General features: G+C 40.9%; 1 protein-coding gene across 7 annotated transcripts in view; it reads right to left on the bottom strand.

Moving 5' to 3' along the window:
• arhgap32b (Rho GTPase activating protein 32b) overlaps window positions 1-14229 on the bottom strand; it is a 120768-nt gene that overhangs the window by 15221 nt on the left and 91318 nt on the right. For 6 of the 7 annotated variants that reach the window (XM_076751109.1, XM_076751110.1, XM_076751111.1 and 3 more), the window contains one exon: window positions 1427-1576. In XM_076751109.1, coding sequence (XP_076607224.1) covers window positions 1427-1576 — 150 coding nt within the window. Of the gene's footprint in view, window positions 1-1426; window positions 1577-9504; window positions 10078-14229 lie in introns of those variants that run through there. The other variant, XM_076751116.1, reaches the window with a different exon arrangement.

Genomic DNA, 14229 nt, shown 5'->3' with positions numbered 1-14229 from the left:
CTACAGTGTGATCAGTGTAAGCTAATACGCTGGTAAAATGAGAACCATTCATGTCCAAACACAGAAAATGATTCATTAACATGAATAAATGGGTTTTCAAGTTGGTGTCAACATTAACTGAAATGAAGTTATTGATCAAGCTTCAACAGCAGAGTAGCATCATTACTCTGGATAAAGCTGATGTTACAGTGTAATCAGGACACCATTATCCTCCCACTCTATCACTGAGACATCACATCAGCTCACTTGCCAGACATCATGCTGCTGAGGGCTTGGAAAATCAATGTGGCGACAGCAGATAAATGTAGGTGCAGACTTTAGCCCAGCAAGTGTCTTAATTACAAATGGAAAGGGGGGACAGAGCAGGTGTTATATGCAGTGTGTGCTGGGTGTTTGTTTTGACAAGACTTTCATGTAAAAAACCATTAGCTCATGAATTGGAATGGATGAGCAGCAGCACGTATGTTTGAGGTGACAAAAATTTCCACAATTAACACTGAGCTCTGGCATGTATGTATGTTATAATCACGTTTCATAATTTGAGCTTAATGGATCACGATGGCAAAGGACCTGATAGACAATTGTGTGCTGTACTTCTAAATACTGTAAATTCTCAGATTATAGTCAAATAACAGATGGGGGAAGTATTTCTTGTCCAGGAGCAGCCACTTTCTTGAGACTTGTCTCTACTATGAGGTTGCCAGCAAACCAGCAGAGACTCTGCACCCTGTGCCTGTGCATAACACTCTATGAAACCACAACTTGTTGTTTTTACACAGTGATTTTTGTGTAGTTTAAACAAATTATGTTTGACTTGTTAATTTAGGGGTGCTGGTAGGCTGACTTTGTTATTTTTGGACAGGGCCAGGCTAGTCGTTTCCCCCACTTGCAGGCTTTATGCTAAGTTAAGTTCATCAACTGCTGGCTGCAGCTTCATATTTAACTGACAGGTATGAGGGTGGTGTTAATATTCTCATCCAACTCTAGGCAAACAAAACAAAAAAATCATCATTCTCAAAATGTCAAATTATTTACGACTAGAAATGCACAAAGACTTTAACTATGAAAAAGCTGTAGGGATTGTTGAGCATCATTCATTGCAAAGTGGAATGACTGGAAGTGGCAAATGACTGAAAACAGTACTTCTGTTAAAGCACGGTGAGTCATGTGGAATGACAGGACTGCAATAAGTGCTCGGAAACATGGAGGAAGTACTGAGTTTGGGACCAGGGAGCAGGTGAAATTAGGTATCAATGCCTGTCTCTAATATAAAGGCCTGTTCTCTCGGCCTTAAATCAAGGACCTTGATTTACGGTCGAGAGAACAGGCCCTGGCCACTATTTGAGAATGGATGGCGTTAACAAAAAAAGCATAAATGGATCCAGGATGTACTACTGCTCTCAGCTGTGTCTGTTTTGTTTCTCACCATCATGTCCTGAGTTGAGGAGATGTTCTCCCAGGTCACAGCCAAACACCCTCTCCCGAAGGATGCCTCTCTGCTTCAGCTTCTGCTTGGTTGGCCTGGACTTCATGAAGGAGCGCAAGAAGGTGATCAGTTTCCCGTGCTTCTTAGACACTGAGGAAGGAGGGAGGCAAGGAAGGATACATCTTAGATCTCTTACACAACTGTTTGCTACTCTACAGTACGTGTGGGCTTGACACTGGATCGGCTCTCACACAAGGTCTATGTGTGCACAAGAGTGAAACCCCATACAAGCTGCTCAGGGTTGTCCCATTGTGCATTTCAGCTTAATTCTAATGCAAACCCTTCTTTTATGCATGTGTAGTTTCCTTGAGGTGAAAGCTTAGTTCTTAAATACCACCTCCCAGGAAACTACAAAGGAATCCTCCACATCCAATACCAGTATCCTTCGCTCCCCTTCAAAACAAGACAAAAAAAAGGTGCAGACCTACCCAAAAACCCAAACCGCAATAATCAGATACTATGTCTGGGAAAGAGTCGTAAGCTTCTTAAACTACACACCAGTTGTTTTCTCTGCTTTAGAGAGAGGTGGAAAGACTATCAAGTGAATCAAATAATCTGCATTTTTTGGAGGGGGGAACAATGGAGCTGGCCTTGACTCCAGACATTTGTTCAAAAAATCTTCACTGAAAATCACACATTGCCAGCCACTGGTGAGATAGTAGCAGAGTGTTTTTCCACTTCTGGGTCAGTTACTTGACTTGGCTATGGAGATGAAATGAACTTGTTTGATGAAATTTTCTTTTACCCGAGAATATGTTTTAGATTAAGACGTCAGTCTTAAAACAGATGCAAAAATTTGAAAAATAGATTCAATAGAAAACTGTCATCCTAAAACAGTTTTAATCCTAAATTTTCCACTGACTGACCAAGTCAGCACAATAGCGCATCTAAAATGCCATTTCTTAAACTGTATTTGCACTTGTGCCAATCAGTCGCAACAGTTTGACTGCAGGCTTAGAAACAAACCATTTCATCATCTTAACACTGTTACTGGGCTGAATATTAAAATATATTCTAATACAAACCTCTCTCGGTGAAGAAGGGGATCCTACTAATCCTGACATTTACAAGATTTTCCTGAGATGAAACCCTTTAAAACTCTTAAAGCAGCATCAGTTGCCCTTTCCTCTCCATCTTCATACCTTCACCACTCTGGAAAGCTCTCCATTTCGGTCAAAGACGAGAGTGACAGACAATGTCTTCCAGTCCACTCTCATCTTTCTTGTCTCGCTGTTCTCTTGCTGGTGTCAGTGGTCCACCCTCAGCTCCTTCAGGAAAAACATTCTCCTCTTGGATCTCACTTTTTTTAAGTCTCTCTTTGATCCTCTGTGGACACTTGTATTGTGTTGCCCTTCACACTGACTTTGACCAACAACTCTTTCTACACTTATTATTCTTTAACTCTGCAGTCTTCCACAGCACAACCATTCTTTCTGAATCCTGGACACCAATAAAAGACCGTGCAGCACCCAGCAGCCACATGTTCCATGCTCCTGAAATCTGAAACATTTAAAGTGACAGTATACAAGGTCTAACCAAGGAAAAAAAAACAACAACCCAAGAACAACTGGTGAAAGTATATTACAGCATTAAAAACATCCATTAGCTATCTGATCAACGATCATTGTGTCCTTCGGACACACCATCTGGAACTGCACTCAATCTTGAAAACAGGGTGATCAAACCAACATCTCCTGTCTGAGCTATTCTGGGCTGAAGTGGAAAACCTGCTGTGTCGCATCAGTTTTCTCATGGATATTCCAGGACGCGTTTCTTTAACTGACTATAAACACAGTCAAGATTGTAAGCCTCTCGCTTCTCTCGTGTTCACAGCTTCGACATTTTATCTGCGCATGACTTCAGACCAACACAAATGCACAGGTTGCAATTTAAAGACGACAGCAGTGTCGCTTTCGTCAACGAAAAATATGACTAAATATCATCATCAACAAACCTTTATCACATGACGAAAACGAGACGAGACACAATGTATATGTTAGTCATGTGACGATAACTATAATTAAATATATAAGGCAATATTGCTGACGAATAAAAACGAGACTAAATGTGGTTTACAAAATAAAAACTCTTCTAAAATGTCTCTTCATTTTTGTTGACTAAAACGAGACGAGATGAAATGTCAGAACATTATTTCATCTAATTTAGTCGTGTTGTTATTATTATTTTGCAGTATTTCTGTTTCCTGTGTCTCACTTCAGGGGCTGAATCAGGTTGCACTGCGCAGTTGCAAGTGACATCACTTCCTCAATCCCCACTCGGGCATTATTTAGAAGATGCAGCTGCGGAACATTAGCATTAACGACAGACAACTGACACAGAGAACAGGACCGATGGCCGGCCAGCCAGGGTTCGTCTTTGGGAGAAAAAGAAGAAACGACATTTGGACACACTTTCATTACATAGAAGTGGAAAAGAAAACGGAATGTGTTGTGGAAAAAGATGGGGAGAAATGTGGCCACAAAATCACAGGAAAAAACACCACGAATCTTAAGAGACATCTCAAGGCATTACATAATGAAATCAGAGCGTCTTCCGTGTCTGGAATGGATGTATTCTTGAGTCTATAAGGTAACAATAATATAATAATAAGACAACCATGTTTCAATTGTGAAATGGGTTTGGCTAAAAGAAAATTTGGGTTTTGTCTTTACTACTAGGTACTTATACTATATTGACTGGGTTAAATAGAATTACATTACTAAAAAGAGACTAAAATACAATTTTCATTGACTAAAATTAGACTAAAATAGTCACAGATAATTCTGACTAAAATAGGACTAAAAGGCTCAGACTTTTAGTCGATGGAAACTTGACTAGACTAAAAAGAGCATGGACATGACTAAAACTAATCAAAACTATAGTGACAGCTTGACACAAAGACTAGACTAAGACCAAAATTAAAATAGGCCCCCAAAAACAACACTAAAAGACAGCATTTAAAATTCAATCAAATAAAAAACTTGTCTTTAGAGAGACACAGTTTTGTTTGCTGTGCCTTGCTGAGCTCTGCGCTGATTACAATATAACTGAAAGTAGGCCAGTGCTTACCAAACTATTTCCAGACCGCAAAACAAGCTGAGTAAAAGAAAGTTATGGCTGAATTGTGTGTTTGGAAGATAACAAGAATACAATCAAAGTGTCAAGGCAGCGTCTTTACCATGATTTGTCAGAAGTGATGATAATATGGTTCATTTATAGTCACACACAGCATCATGACGCACACATGTACTGCTATGAATATAATTATTGAAAGAATCATGCAAAAACATCTGCTGAGTGAGACTTGGCCCTCTTGCCCAGAGACCATTAGGTAAAAATTAATGAGCGTCTGCCTGTTTTCCATGCTAAATGTACACTGTGGAGGTAGATTGCATGCAACAGACTTAATTGACAGTCCATTGAGTACATTTTGAATTCAAACATCAAGACCAGAGAAAAACTAATGAGCTGATGGGAATGGAAAGCTACTTTGTAGCTGAATGAATTTATCAGTTTCTCATTGTGTTGGTAGAATACTGATAAAACTATATGCACACTTTGTCAGTGCGTGAATAAATCTCTCAGAATACTGTGGGCAGCCAAGTACGTTCAGTGACACTCATTACTTTTCAGTCATATTTGCTCTCATATTTTGCTCAAATCACTTGTTGTGGATCAATGACAGCAAAATGGACAGGAACACCCCCAACTCACTGATCAAACTGTCAGATGTCAAGTTGTATTGTGGATAATGTTTTGGACACCTGGCTTTGACAAGGAGGAGGCACAAAAGGGATAATAAAATAGATGATAACGCTGGCTCTGCTACATCAGTTTCTTTGCAAACTGTTAAATATGTATACCTGTGGAGAAATCTTTTAAGTGTTGGGTAATACATCACTAACTCACTCATGACTTAAAAATAACTGAAGTGATGATGGGCATTTTTTCCCGAAATGACATGGTATTCTATGCATGTCTAGCCATCTATTCACTAGACACTCTGCAAGATACTTCACTCACACTGTGTGATGCGTTTTCTCATTTCACTTTGCTGTAGTTGATAATCAAATCTATTCTGTCACTTACTGTTTTCTACAGTCGGATTCTTTCAGCTGATGCTCAAAACACACACACACACACACACACACACACACACACACCTCCAAGTAAATTAAAAATGTCTGAATCAGACTTTTGAGTTTTGAATCTCTATTGTGTGCCATTTTAATCAAGCGGCACAATCAATACTGAATCAACAGATGGCCTCTGAGCCAGCATCCAAAAACAAAACCCATCGGTCCATTTCAGGGAAAAGCAGAGTTACAATTCAACCCTCTGGGATAAATTCCTTCTGTGCTGCTGTACCCTCAGACAAAACCGCTGAGGCAGCTTTGTTTACTCACTGTTGAGGCATCAAAAAGGGCCTTCAGTATCATGTAGAGGAGGAGGGGAGCTGACTGTGCAACTGTGTTGGCTTAGACTGACACGTCGCTTTTATGTACAAAGCTCAACTGACTGTAAGACGCGAGGAAGAGGAGTGCACCGGCAAGCATGACTCTCCAGAGGACGGACCGAGATTCCCATCTGCTTACTGTCAAGGCACATGACAGCCTGAGGGCCAGCAGCTCTTCAAGTATGCTCAGCACAGAAACAGCCTCTGACACACTCACTGCTGAAATCCAGCAGGGAAAGGGCATTTAATTTAAGGGTAGTGAGATTGATAAAAACTTAAAATGCGTTCTTTGCCTCTGATTACAAGATTTAGAGCTTGGGGGCATTTAAAAGGGGTTTTTAAGTGATTTAGTGAGGAGTTTTCCAGGGGGCACATTAAAAAAATCTGCACAGCAAATGCCTGACTTTTAGGGCCAAGCATGAGTCCAAAAAAACAAAACAAAAACACCTTCATTTTTCATAATGCATCTGGATGGTGTCTTTCCCTGTCTGATAAACACCTGTGTCCTCAAACTCCAAACCTCTGGTCTGTATTGCAGACTTTAATTTATAAATTTGTCATCTAAAGCCCAAATAATATCATAACCATAGTGACATCACAATCAGATGTCATCTTCAGGGTTTTTTTTCTCAACTTGACTCCAGAGACACAGAGGGCATTATACAACTGTTTTCACAGGTTGAGTAGGGCTAACCATTCAAGTAAAGAGAGCCCCTTTAACACAAACAGTTAAATGGCTTCTGTAGAATATTTCCAGACAGACAAGAGACTGATGATATATTTTGGATATGACACACTATAAGAGGGGTGGGGGCCAAGATGTTCACAGCTATGGAAATGAGAGCCAACTTCCCTAACTGGCATTTGCACATCTAACAAATGAAGTCCAGATAGGACAAAGCTAACACAGTGAAGGATTGTTAAAATGCCTAAGGAACACTGACAAGTTTCAGGTGACGCCCTTAACTGACTGTGTGACTATGACAAGAGCCCAATGAGAGGACACGAAGAGCTGGGGGTGAGGAGAAAAGAGACCAAGCATTACAGCAGGAGCAATTACAGGCATAATGGCAAACACCATGCTCTCTTTCCGCACTCAAACCCAAAACCGGTACCCTCATTCCATTCAGTTAGAGAGGTGCTTTTCAAAGGACACAGATTGGAAGAAAATTCTAACTTCACAGCAACACAACAGAGATCTTGAAGTAGAGCAGTGACACCATAGAGCCAATCAGCAGACTCTAGCCTGAGATTTGATACTGCTAATGTGTGTGTCAGTGTTCCCTGAATACACAACCACCAGCAGGTGTGACCATGGCTCCTTGGGGCATCAGAATGCTCTCATCACAGCTCCAGCCACCACCCCCTCGAGACTCAACAGCCACACACAGCCATGAAAGCTGCTGAGCGGGAAATTCAAACTGCCCCCTTCTTCACAGTTGTACTTTCAGAATAAAATTACCACCCCATGGTTGTATGCCTCAGCCAACCAGTCACGTTGCATTCATATCCATGTCTGTCCAGACTCATAATACATGTAATGAAGACTTTGAAGGAATTTAATAAAAGGCATTAAGTATCTTTTGTGACAAGATAGAATTTAAAGCTATACTGACATGTGTGATTCCAGTGAATAACTTCCAGTGAGAAACATTCTGTCTGTCATGCTGTATAGATTATTTTTACATAAGTACAGAAAAGTGACGGGGAGCTTCAGCACATGGTTCAACAACAATCACCTGAAGCTCAATATCAGCAGAACCAATGAGCTTGTGGTGAACTTCAATGCTTCAAATATGGATGATGCTGCAAAGAAGTTACAAACTGTAAAAGGTGGATGCTTCACACACCTTAAACCTGGCAGCACAGAAGATCTATACAATCAGCACAGTTTCAAGGTGGACACCCAAGATTAGTGTCAGCAATTCAGTATCTGACCAAATGTGATACTAGTGACACTCACCTTCTCTCCTTCTGTTCCTAAGTTATATTGAATAATGGTCAGAAAAGTGTTTTTGCACAACATTATGATGTCACAGTGAAGCTGACCTTTGACCTTTTGGATATAAAACATTATCACTTCTTCGTTATATCCTATGAGACATTTGTGTGAAATGTTGTCATACTTAGCATATGATTTGGTTGAGTTATGGTCAAAAATGTGTTGTGGGGTCACACTGACCTTTGACCACCAAAATCTAATCAGTTCATCCTTGAGTCCAAGTGGACATTTGAGTCAAATTTGAAGTAATTCCTTCCAGGGGTTCCCAAGATATTGCATTCACGAGAATGGGATGGACAGACAAGAGAACACAGGTTTGGCTGGGATGTGTTTTCTAAATGGGTCCTTCAAATTAAAGTTGAGTCCTTCTGGGACCCAGTAACATTTGCTGTGAGTTAATACTGAGTCTGACAAGGTTTGCAGTTTTGTCTGCCAGCTATTAAATACCATGCATTCCATTAGCATGTAAAGACACACTTGATAATTTCAGTTTCTAAGCTCAAAATGCTTTCAATATATTCCTTTGGCCACAACCAATTGTGACCAACAACATTGAGAGACTTATCTTTTATAGCTACTTAAGGAACTCAGGAGGCCAACTTAACGACTATTATAAAAATCACTTCCTGATCACTGTCATTGAAAAATGGACACTTGTCCACTGAGAGGTGACTTTCACAGGGAAAATGTTTGCTGTAATTCAAGTAAAGAGAGGGACATCACACTGGGAGATGCTGTTTACACCCACTAACATCTCCTGTTGGTGTTTCTACTGTAGATGGCCACTGAGTGTGTAAACAACAGAGCAGTGTCTGCCTGAAGGGCGGCCATGAGTGACAGTGACCTCTGTTTGGACGTGAGAGCTTAAGTGTGTGGTGAGAGGAAGAGCAATGTCTTCTTGATCAAACTCTCAATGAACCACTGATCACAACTTCAGTGCAGGGCAGAGAGGGAAGTGGGCGAGTCAGCTGTGTGCTCCCATAAGCGGGTCAAATTGAAAAATACTATTTATTTATTTTTCCACTTTTCAGTTCAGCTTCCTGGAGAACTGACTCTCTTTCTCTGCCTTGCAAACCGAGCACGTCTGGCGCTGATGTGAAGGCTGCTTTATCACACAGATGCTCAGCAGGGACGCATTGTGAAGACTAGAGATTCAAATGTCCTCCAAAACTGCAGGTTACAAGTAAATTTTACGTCGTTAATTCGTATCAAAATCCTTATCAGCTTACGATATTATGACACTACTGGGAAATTATATATCTTTCAACACTTCGGGGAAAAAGCAAACATTATTCATAGGTTATTGACTACGTGTAACGAGTGAGAAAGTGGAAAATGTGGAGTCATGTGAGGATGGAGTAATATTTCCCCACTTCTCTGAACTCTACAAACCCCGTCTATCATTCAAAGTGCGGTCTCCTTTATTCACAATAACACGCGACACATGCAGCATTATGTTACTGTTCACGGTGTACAAGTAAGGTTGGACTACAGCCACGACCAGACAGGGCAGAGAATAGAGAGAATTCAACCGGACACAGCTCAAACGTGTTTTCTTACCTTCGGTCCATGACGCTGGGTTTGCCTTGAGGCTTTATAACAGGATTTCAAGAAAGTCCAAAGTACAACTACAATTTGGCTTTTGTTTTGTTTTCCCGCTAACCGTAACTGTTACGCCTGTTCAGAACAGCGACGGCACACCATCTCAAAGTCGCAAAAGCCAAGTGAGAAAGAGCATCCACAGTTGGAAGTTTAGACTGAACGGGCGGAGGAGCGCCGCCAACTCTCCTCTTCGCTCGGTCAGCTCGTGTCGACACAAAGCTCCGCTGCGACGCAGAACCCCGTATATGGTGCATTCAAGTGCTCACGGAAATATGGAAATCACCGCTTGTTCATCCCAGTCTAACAAACGTGCATTTTATTGATGCAAATCTTATATGAAGACAATATGTAGGTGGGTGGGCAAAAACAGCAACGCCAAGTGATATATAAAGCAAAAACACAAGTTATGCCATGCCTACATTGTGTGCTTTTCGATTTATGAAAAACACTCCACAGGGTTCTCAAGCTTTGAACTGAGGTCAGAGTGAGATTCAGAGTGTCATTATCTGATCTGATTAATGACATAAATTCGTACAAATAAAAATATTTGTTCCATTCGCTGTGCCTGTAACCCCCGCCCCTCCCGCTCAGTGCGTACACTCAGAAGCCACCACACATCGTGTAGTTGAGCAATCACGTGCGGCTTGAACTGAAAAAAAGTCGAGGAAAAAAAAAAGTGGCTCCCGCTCCGGCCCACAGGCAGGAGCCTGCTCCGATCGTTTACTTCAAAGAGCCGGCTCTAAGAGCCGCTTCGTTCGCGACCGAAACATCACTAATTCCTCTACCTGTTCCACTATTACAAAAAATAGTGGCGCAACTTGGTGGGCGTTATCCTGGTAATTTCTCTGCGTGAGAAATACAAGGTGTGGCGTGTGAGCTTGTAAACGGGTTGAATTGCTTGTGTCTCATGCCCAATGCGTGAGACTTGAGAGTCCTGATTCCAACTCACCAAAACTCAGCAAAGAGCTCCATCTAAGCTCCAATACCCAAGGTCAAAAGATGTAAATGCTGTAAACTTTACACAGTAAGGTCTTGCTGAGTTTAAGTGCGACTGTCCAATAGAATTACAAAATGTGTTCTTACAAAATAGCCATTTGAAATGAAACAGCTTGGAAATTGTAGAGGAGTGTTAGAAGAGATTGTCATGTCTTTGTATACAACCCTATGACCAAGAGTTGCTCACACAGTATTCATGTTCGCTTTCCTTCAGCACACTCCAACCTTGCCCGCCCGGACATAGTTGCATTGCTGGCTTACACATGTGCTTGATGCTAATATTTCCAACAGCATATGAAGGCATCAAGGGAGTCACGCAGCCAAGAAGCAAACTGGTGGTTTACACAGTGGAAAACACTCCTTAACGCCGCACACACACTAACAAACAGTTTTTATTCTCCGTCAAAGTGCTCCAAATTGAATAACTGCTTACTTCCAATATTTAAATAATTACATAAACTGAGTAATGGTGTAATTCAGGGCGTGTATTAAAGGTTCTAATTCTAACAAACTCTCGAGACTAGATTAAGTTGAGCTGAGAAACTGCGCTGATACACAGCGACTATGAGAGGATGCGAGAAGTATTTTCAAACATAATTTTCTGTTATTCTTATGTTCTTGCGCTCTGACCAATTCTCCCCTTGGCTACTTGCCAACTTCAAAGTTTAAATGTCCTCCTAGACTGACAAAATCAAACTCATTCTAATAACTCATCCAACTGGTCTGGTGTCTGTTGGAAGGAGAGAACTTCAAAAACACTGCTGACCAATCAAGCCCCGTTCAGAATGATTCAGTCCACCATAAACATGGGATGGTCTTGCTTTGAGTTTAAATCAGCTCTCCCCTCTGAGGGGCCCCTTGCCCCCCCTGAAAGGATTATCTTATTAATTCCTTAATTAGCTTAGTCCCTAAGAGGACACGTGGAGTCAAAATAAAGTCAAAGTAATTTGTTGTTGGTCCAGAATCACAAGACTACAGTCAGACTTTTCCACTGCATGTGATCGCTTCAACTTGCGTTTAACAAGTTCCACAAAGATTCTCTGGGCTGATCCTTACATTTTTCTTGGCATGCAGGTGCTGATATTCTCATCTTCAGGGATGGAAAGTAACTAAATACATTTACTCAAGTAATGTACAAGCATAGTTCTAGGAAGAGACACTAATATTCTGAAGCACTGGCCCAAGGGCCATGAGGCCGAAAATCTGAGGGGCAAAAAACGTGTTTGGAGGACAAATGTCAACCTAACATAGTCTTCTTTAACTGTGACTTAACGACAAATTACGAACTCTAGTTTTTTGTAAACATATGGTACATTTATTCTCTCACGGTCTGTTACTTCAAGGTCTATCTTGTCCATTGATAAAGTCCTAACATAAATCCCTGAAAAAAGAGAGAATTTCTCTTATTGATACTCCTTATCCCCCTGGTCCTCTTTATTTAAACATTTACCATGCCTCTGCCTCATACATTCTCTCTCACTCCCTCTCCCAGCATTGTACTTCCAATTGCAGCCTTCTTTGTCAAAATACATTTTACTTTTATATCTTTTTTTGTGTTGCTGGTTCTTCTGTAGCCGGCCTCTACTTTAGAGTGTTTTGTTGTTTTGTTTGTAATGTTTTGCTACTTTATATTTCCATTTCACCAGTCAGAGGGAAATATTCTATTTTTTGTTCAGCTGCATTTCTTTGACAGCTATAGTTACTAGTTACTTTGAAGATTAAGATTTCCCATGAAAACATATGACGATGAGATCAAATTCACTACATTGGCTTATTTTTAGCCCATGATCCCGTGCAAAAAGCAGTGTGTGTTAGGGTCTCACAGTTACATTTCAGATGTCTATGAATTGTAAGCAGTTCCCTTTTAAACTTTTTGGATGGTTTCATTCATATAAAAGAAAAGATTCAGTCCAAAGGCCAAGTAACAAGTACAAATCAACCTTGACCGTAACATTCAGATGTGGTTTACACATTGATTGTTATCAATCTAATAATGTCATATATGATGATATAATCAGTCACCACTGTTTCTACTTTTCTACTTTCTTTAAGCCCATTTTGCTGATAATGTTTCAGTACTTTTACTATAGTAGGATTATCAATGCAGGACTTTTACTACTCATGGAGCATTAGTTTTTTACATTGCTCTCTAGGTTCTTTTACTCAAGTAAAGGATGTGAATACTCCTTCCACCGCTGTCCCTCCTCCATGTGTATGTAATGTCCTGCCCTATAGAACTGTTTTTTCTCCTAATATCACCCAGCACTTACTCAATGCACTGGGGAAAATTACTGAGAAAGCCAAACTAAGTTCAACTCAAACAAGTCTGTTCTAGAAGTACAAAGGGAAAGCCATTAACATTTCTCTCTGAACTGATCATGAGGAGGAGATGTAATAGATGGCAGGGGGCTGAACCATCAAGACACAGCAAGTTTTCTTCCCCTGTAATTCATTTGTCCACTTTGCATACAGTATGGTGCGTTTTACTTTTACGTCTGTCGAGATATCTTTGAAATAAAATCATATGAATACAATGTTTGTGACATTATTAGAACAGTGGGAGGCAGTGTCAAGACAGCAAAGGACTGAAGGCTATTAGGAAAAAAACACCAGTTACCTATACAGGAACTAATGAGCTCTTACCCTGATGCCATACAGCATACAAAAAGATGAGAGTCCGGGTGTTAGATTAAGTATCATACAGCTTCTATTTTGCATGGATCTTTCTCATCTATTTCACCTCTGGGATATGGAAAGAACAAGGAAGTGCATGCCAAGTACAAGAAACAGGAGCAGAAAGCCATGCTGCCTGAAACATCAGCATGGTTGTAAATTTCAATTACCACCTGGTGACTGTAGGCTTTGAAGCATTGCAACACAGCACAGTGCACAATTTGTTTTAGGGATGACACTCACTCAGTTTACAACATAGTCTGAGTTGTTAGTATGTAATCACAAGCAGCCTCCCCCAAACAAAGGTGCGGTCTCCAACAACAGTCTCTTATTGAAGTTACAGAGCAACACAAGGGACCTTGAATAGTTTCACAGCTCAGAACCAGAGTGCCAGGAAATGATCTGAGCTCCTCGGGAACAGAAGGACAAATCTTACTCTCTCACCAATTTCTCTTCCTGTCTCCTCCACTAAACCAGCTGTATTGGCTCATGTATGCTCACAGCTGCCCAAATCACTGGTCCCCAGACATGACGAAGGTCTAAACTAAGGAGGGGAACAGGGGGGGCTCTACATCTGGGTCAGTAACTGGTAGATCAATTGCGCTGTCTGGGGAGGAGAGAAGGTTGACCATCATTTTTTATCCAAAGCTCACAACTTTGTTGTCACATAGCTGTCAACAAAAGAGCCTATTTTTACTGTAAAGAAAGTAGTCTCTGTTTTCTGATTCCACTGGAACACAACACACGCACATGGACCGAAGGACTAGTAACTCTTAATAGCTTCTATCATCTCCATTTTTAACTGGAGCAGTGCAGCATGTTAACAATTTCCATAGTTTTACTGGGACACAACAAAGGTTAGTGGTGAGCAGAGTGGATCTAGGCAGAGCAAGCACATTTTTCCAATGCTGCGTGGCTCTCGGCAGGAATGTGCTCTCTCAGTCACCATGGAGAGGGAGACAGAGATTCTTACTGTTGCAGGACAAAGCTTAACGTTCAATGGATGGGTTTACA

This window comes from Chaetodon auriga, chromosome 15, assembly GCF_051107435.1.
Source record: "Chaetodon auriga isolate fChaAug3 chromosome 15, fChaAug3.hap1, whole genome shotgun sequence".
Lineage (NCBI taxonomy): Eukaryota > Metazoa > Chordata > Actinopteri > Chaetodontiformes > Chaetodontidae > Chaetodon > Chaetodon auriga.
Note: the sequence above shows the minus strand (reverse complement) of the source record. Positions and strands in the feature narration are given on the sequence as shown.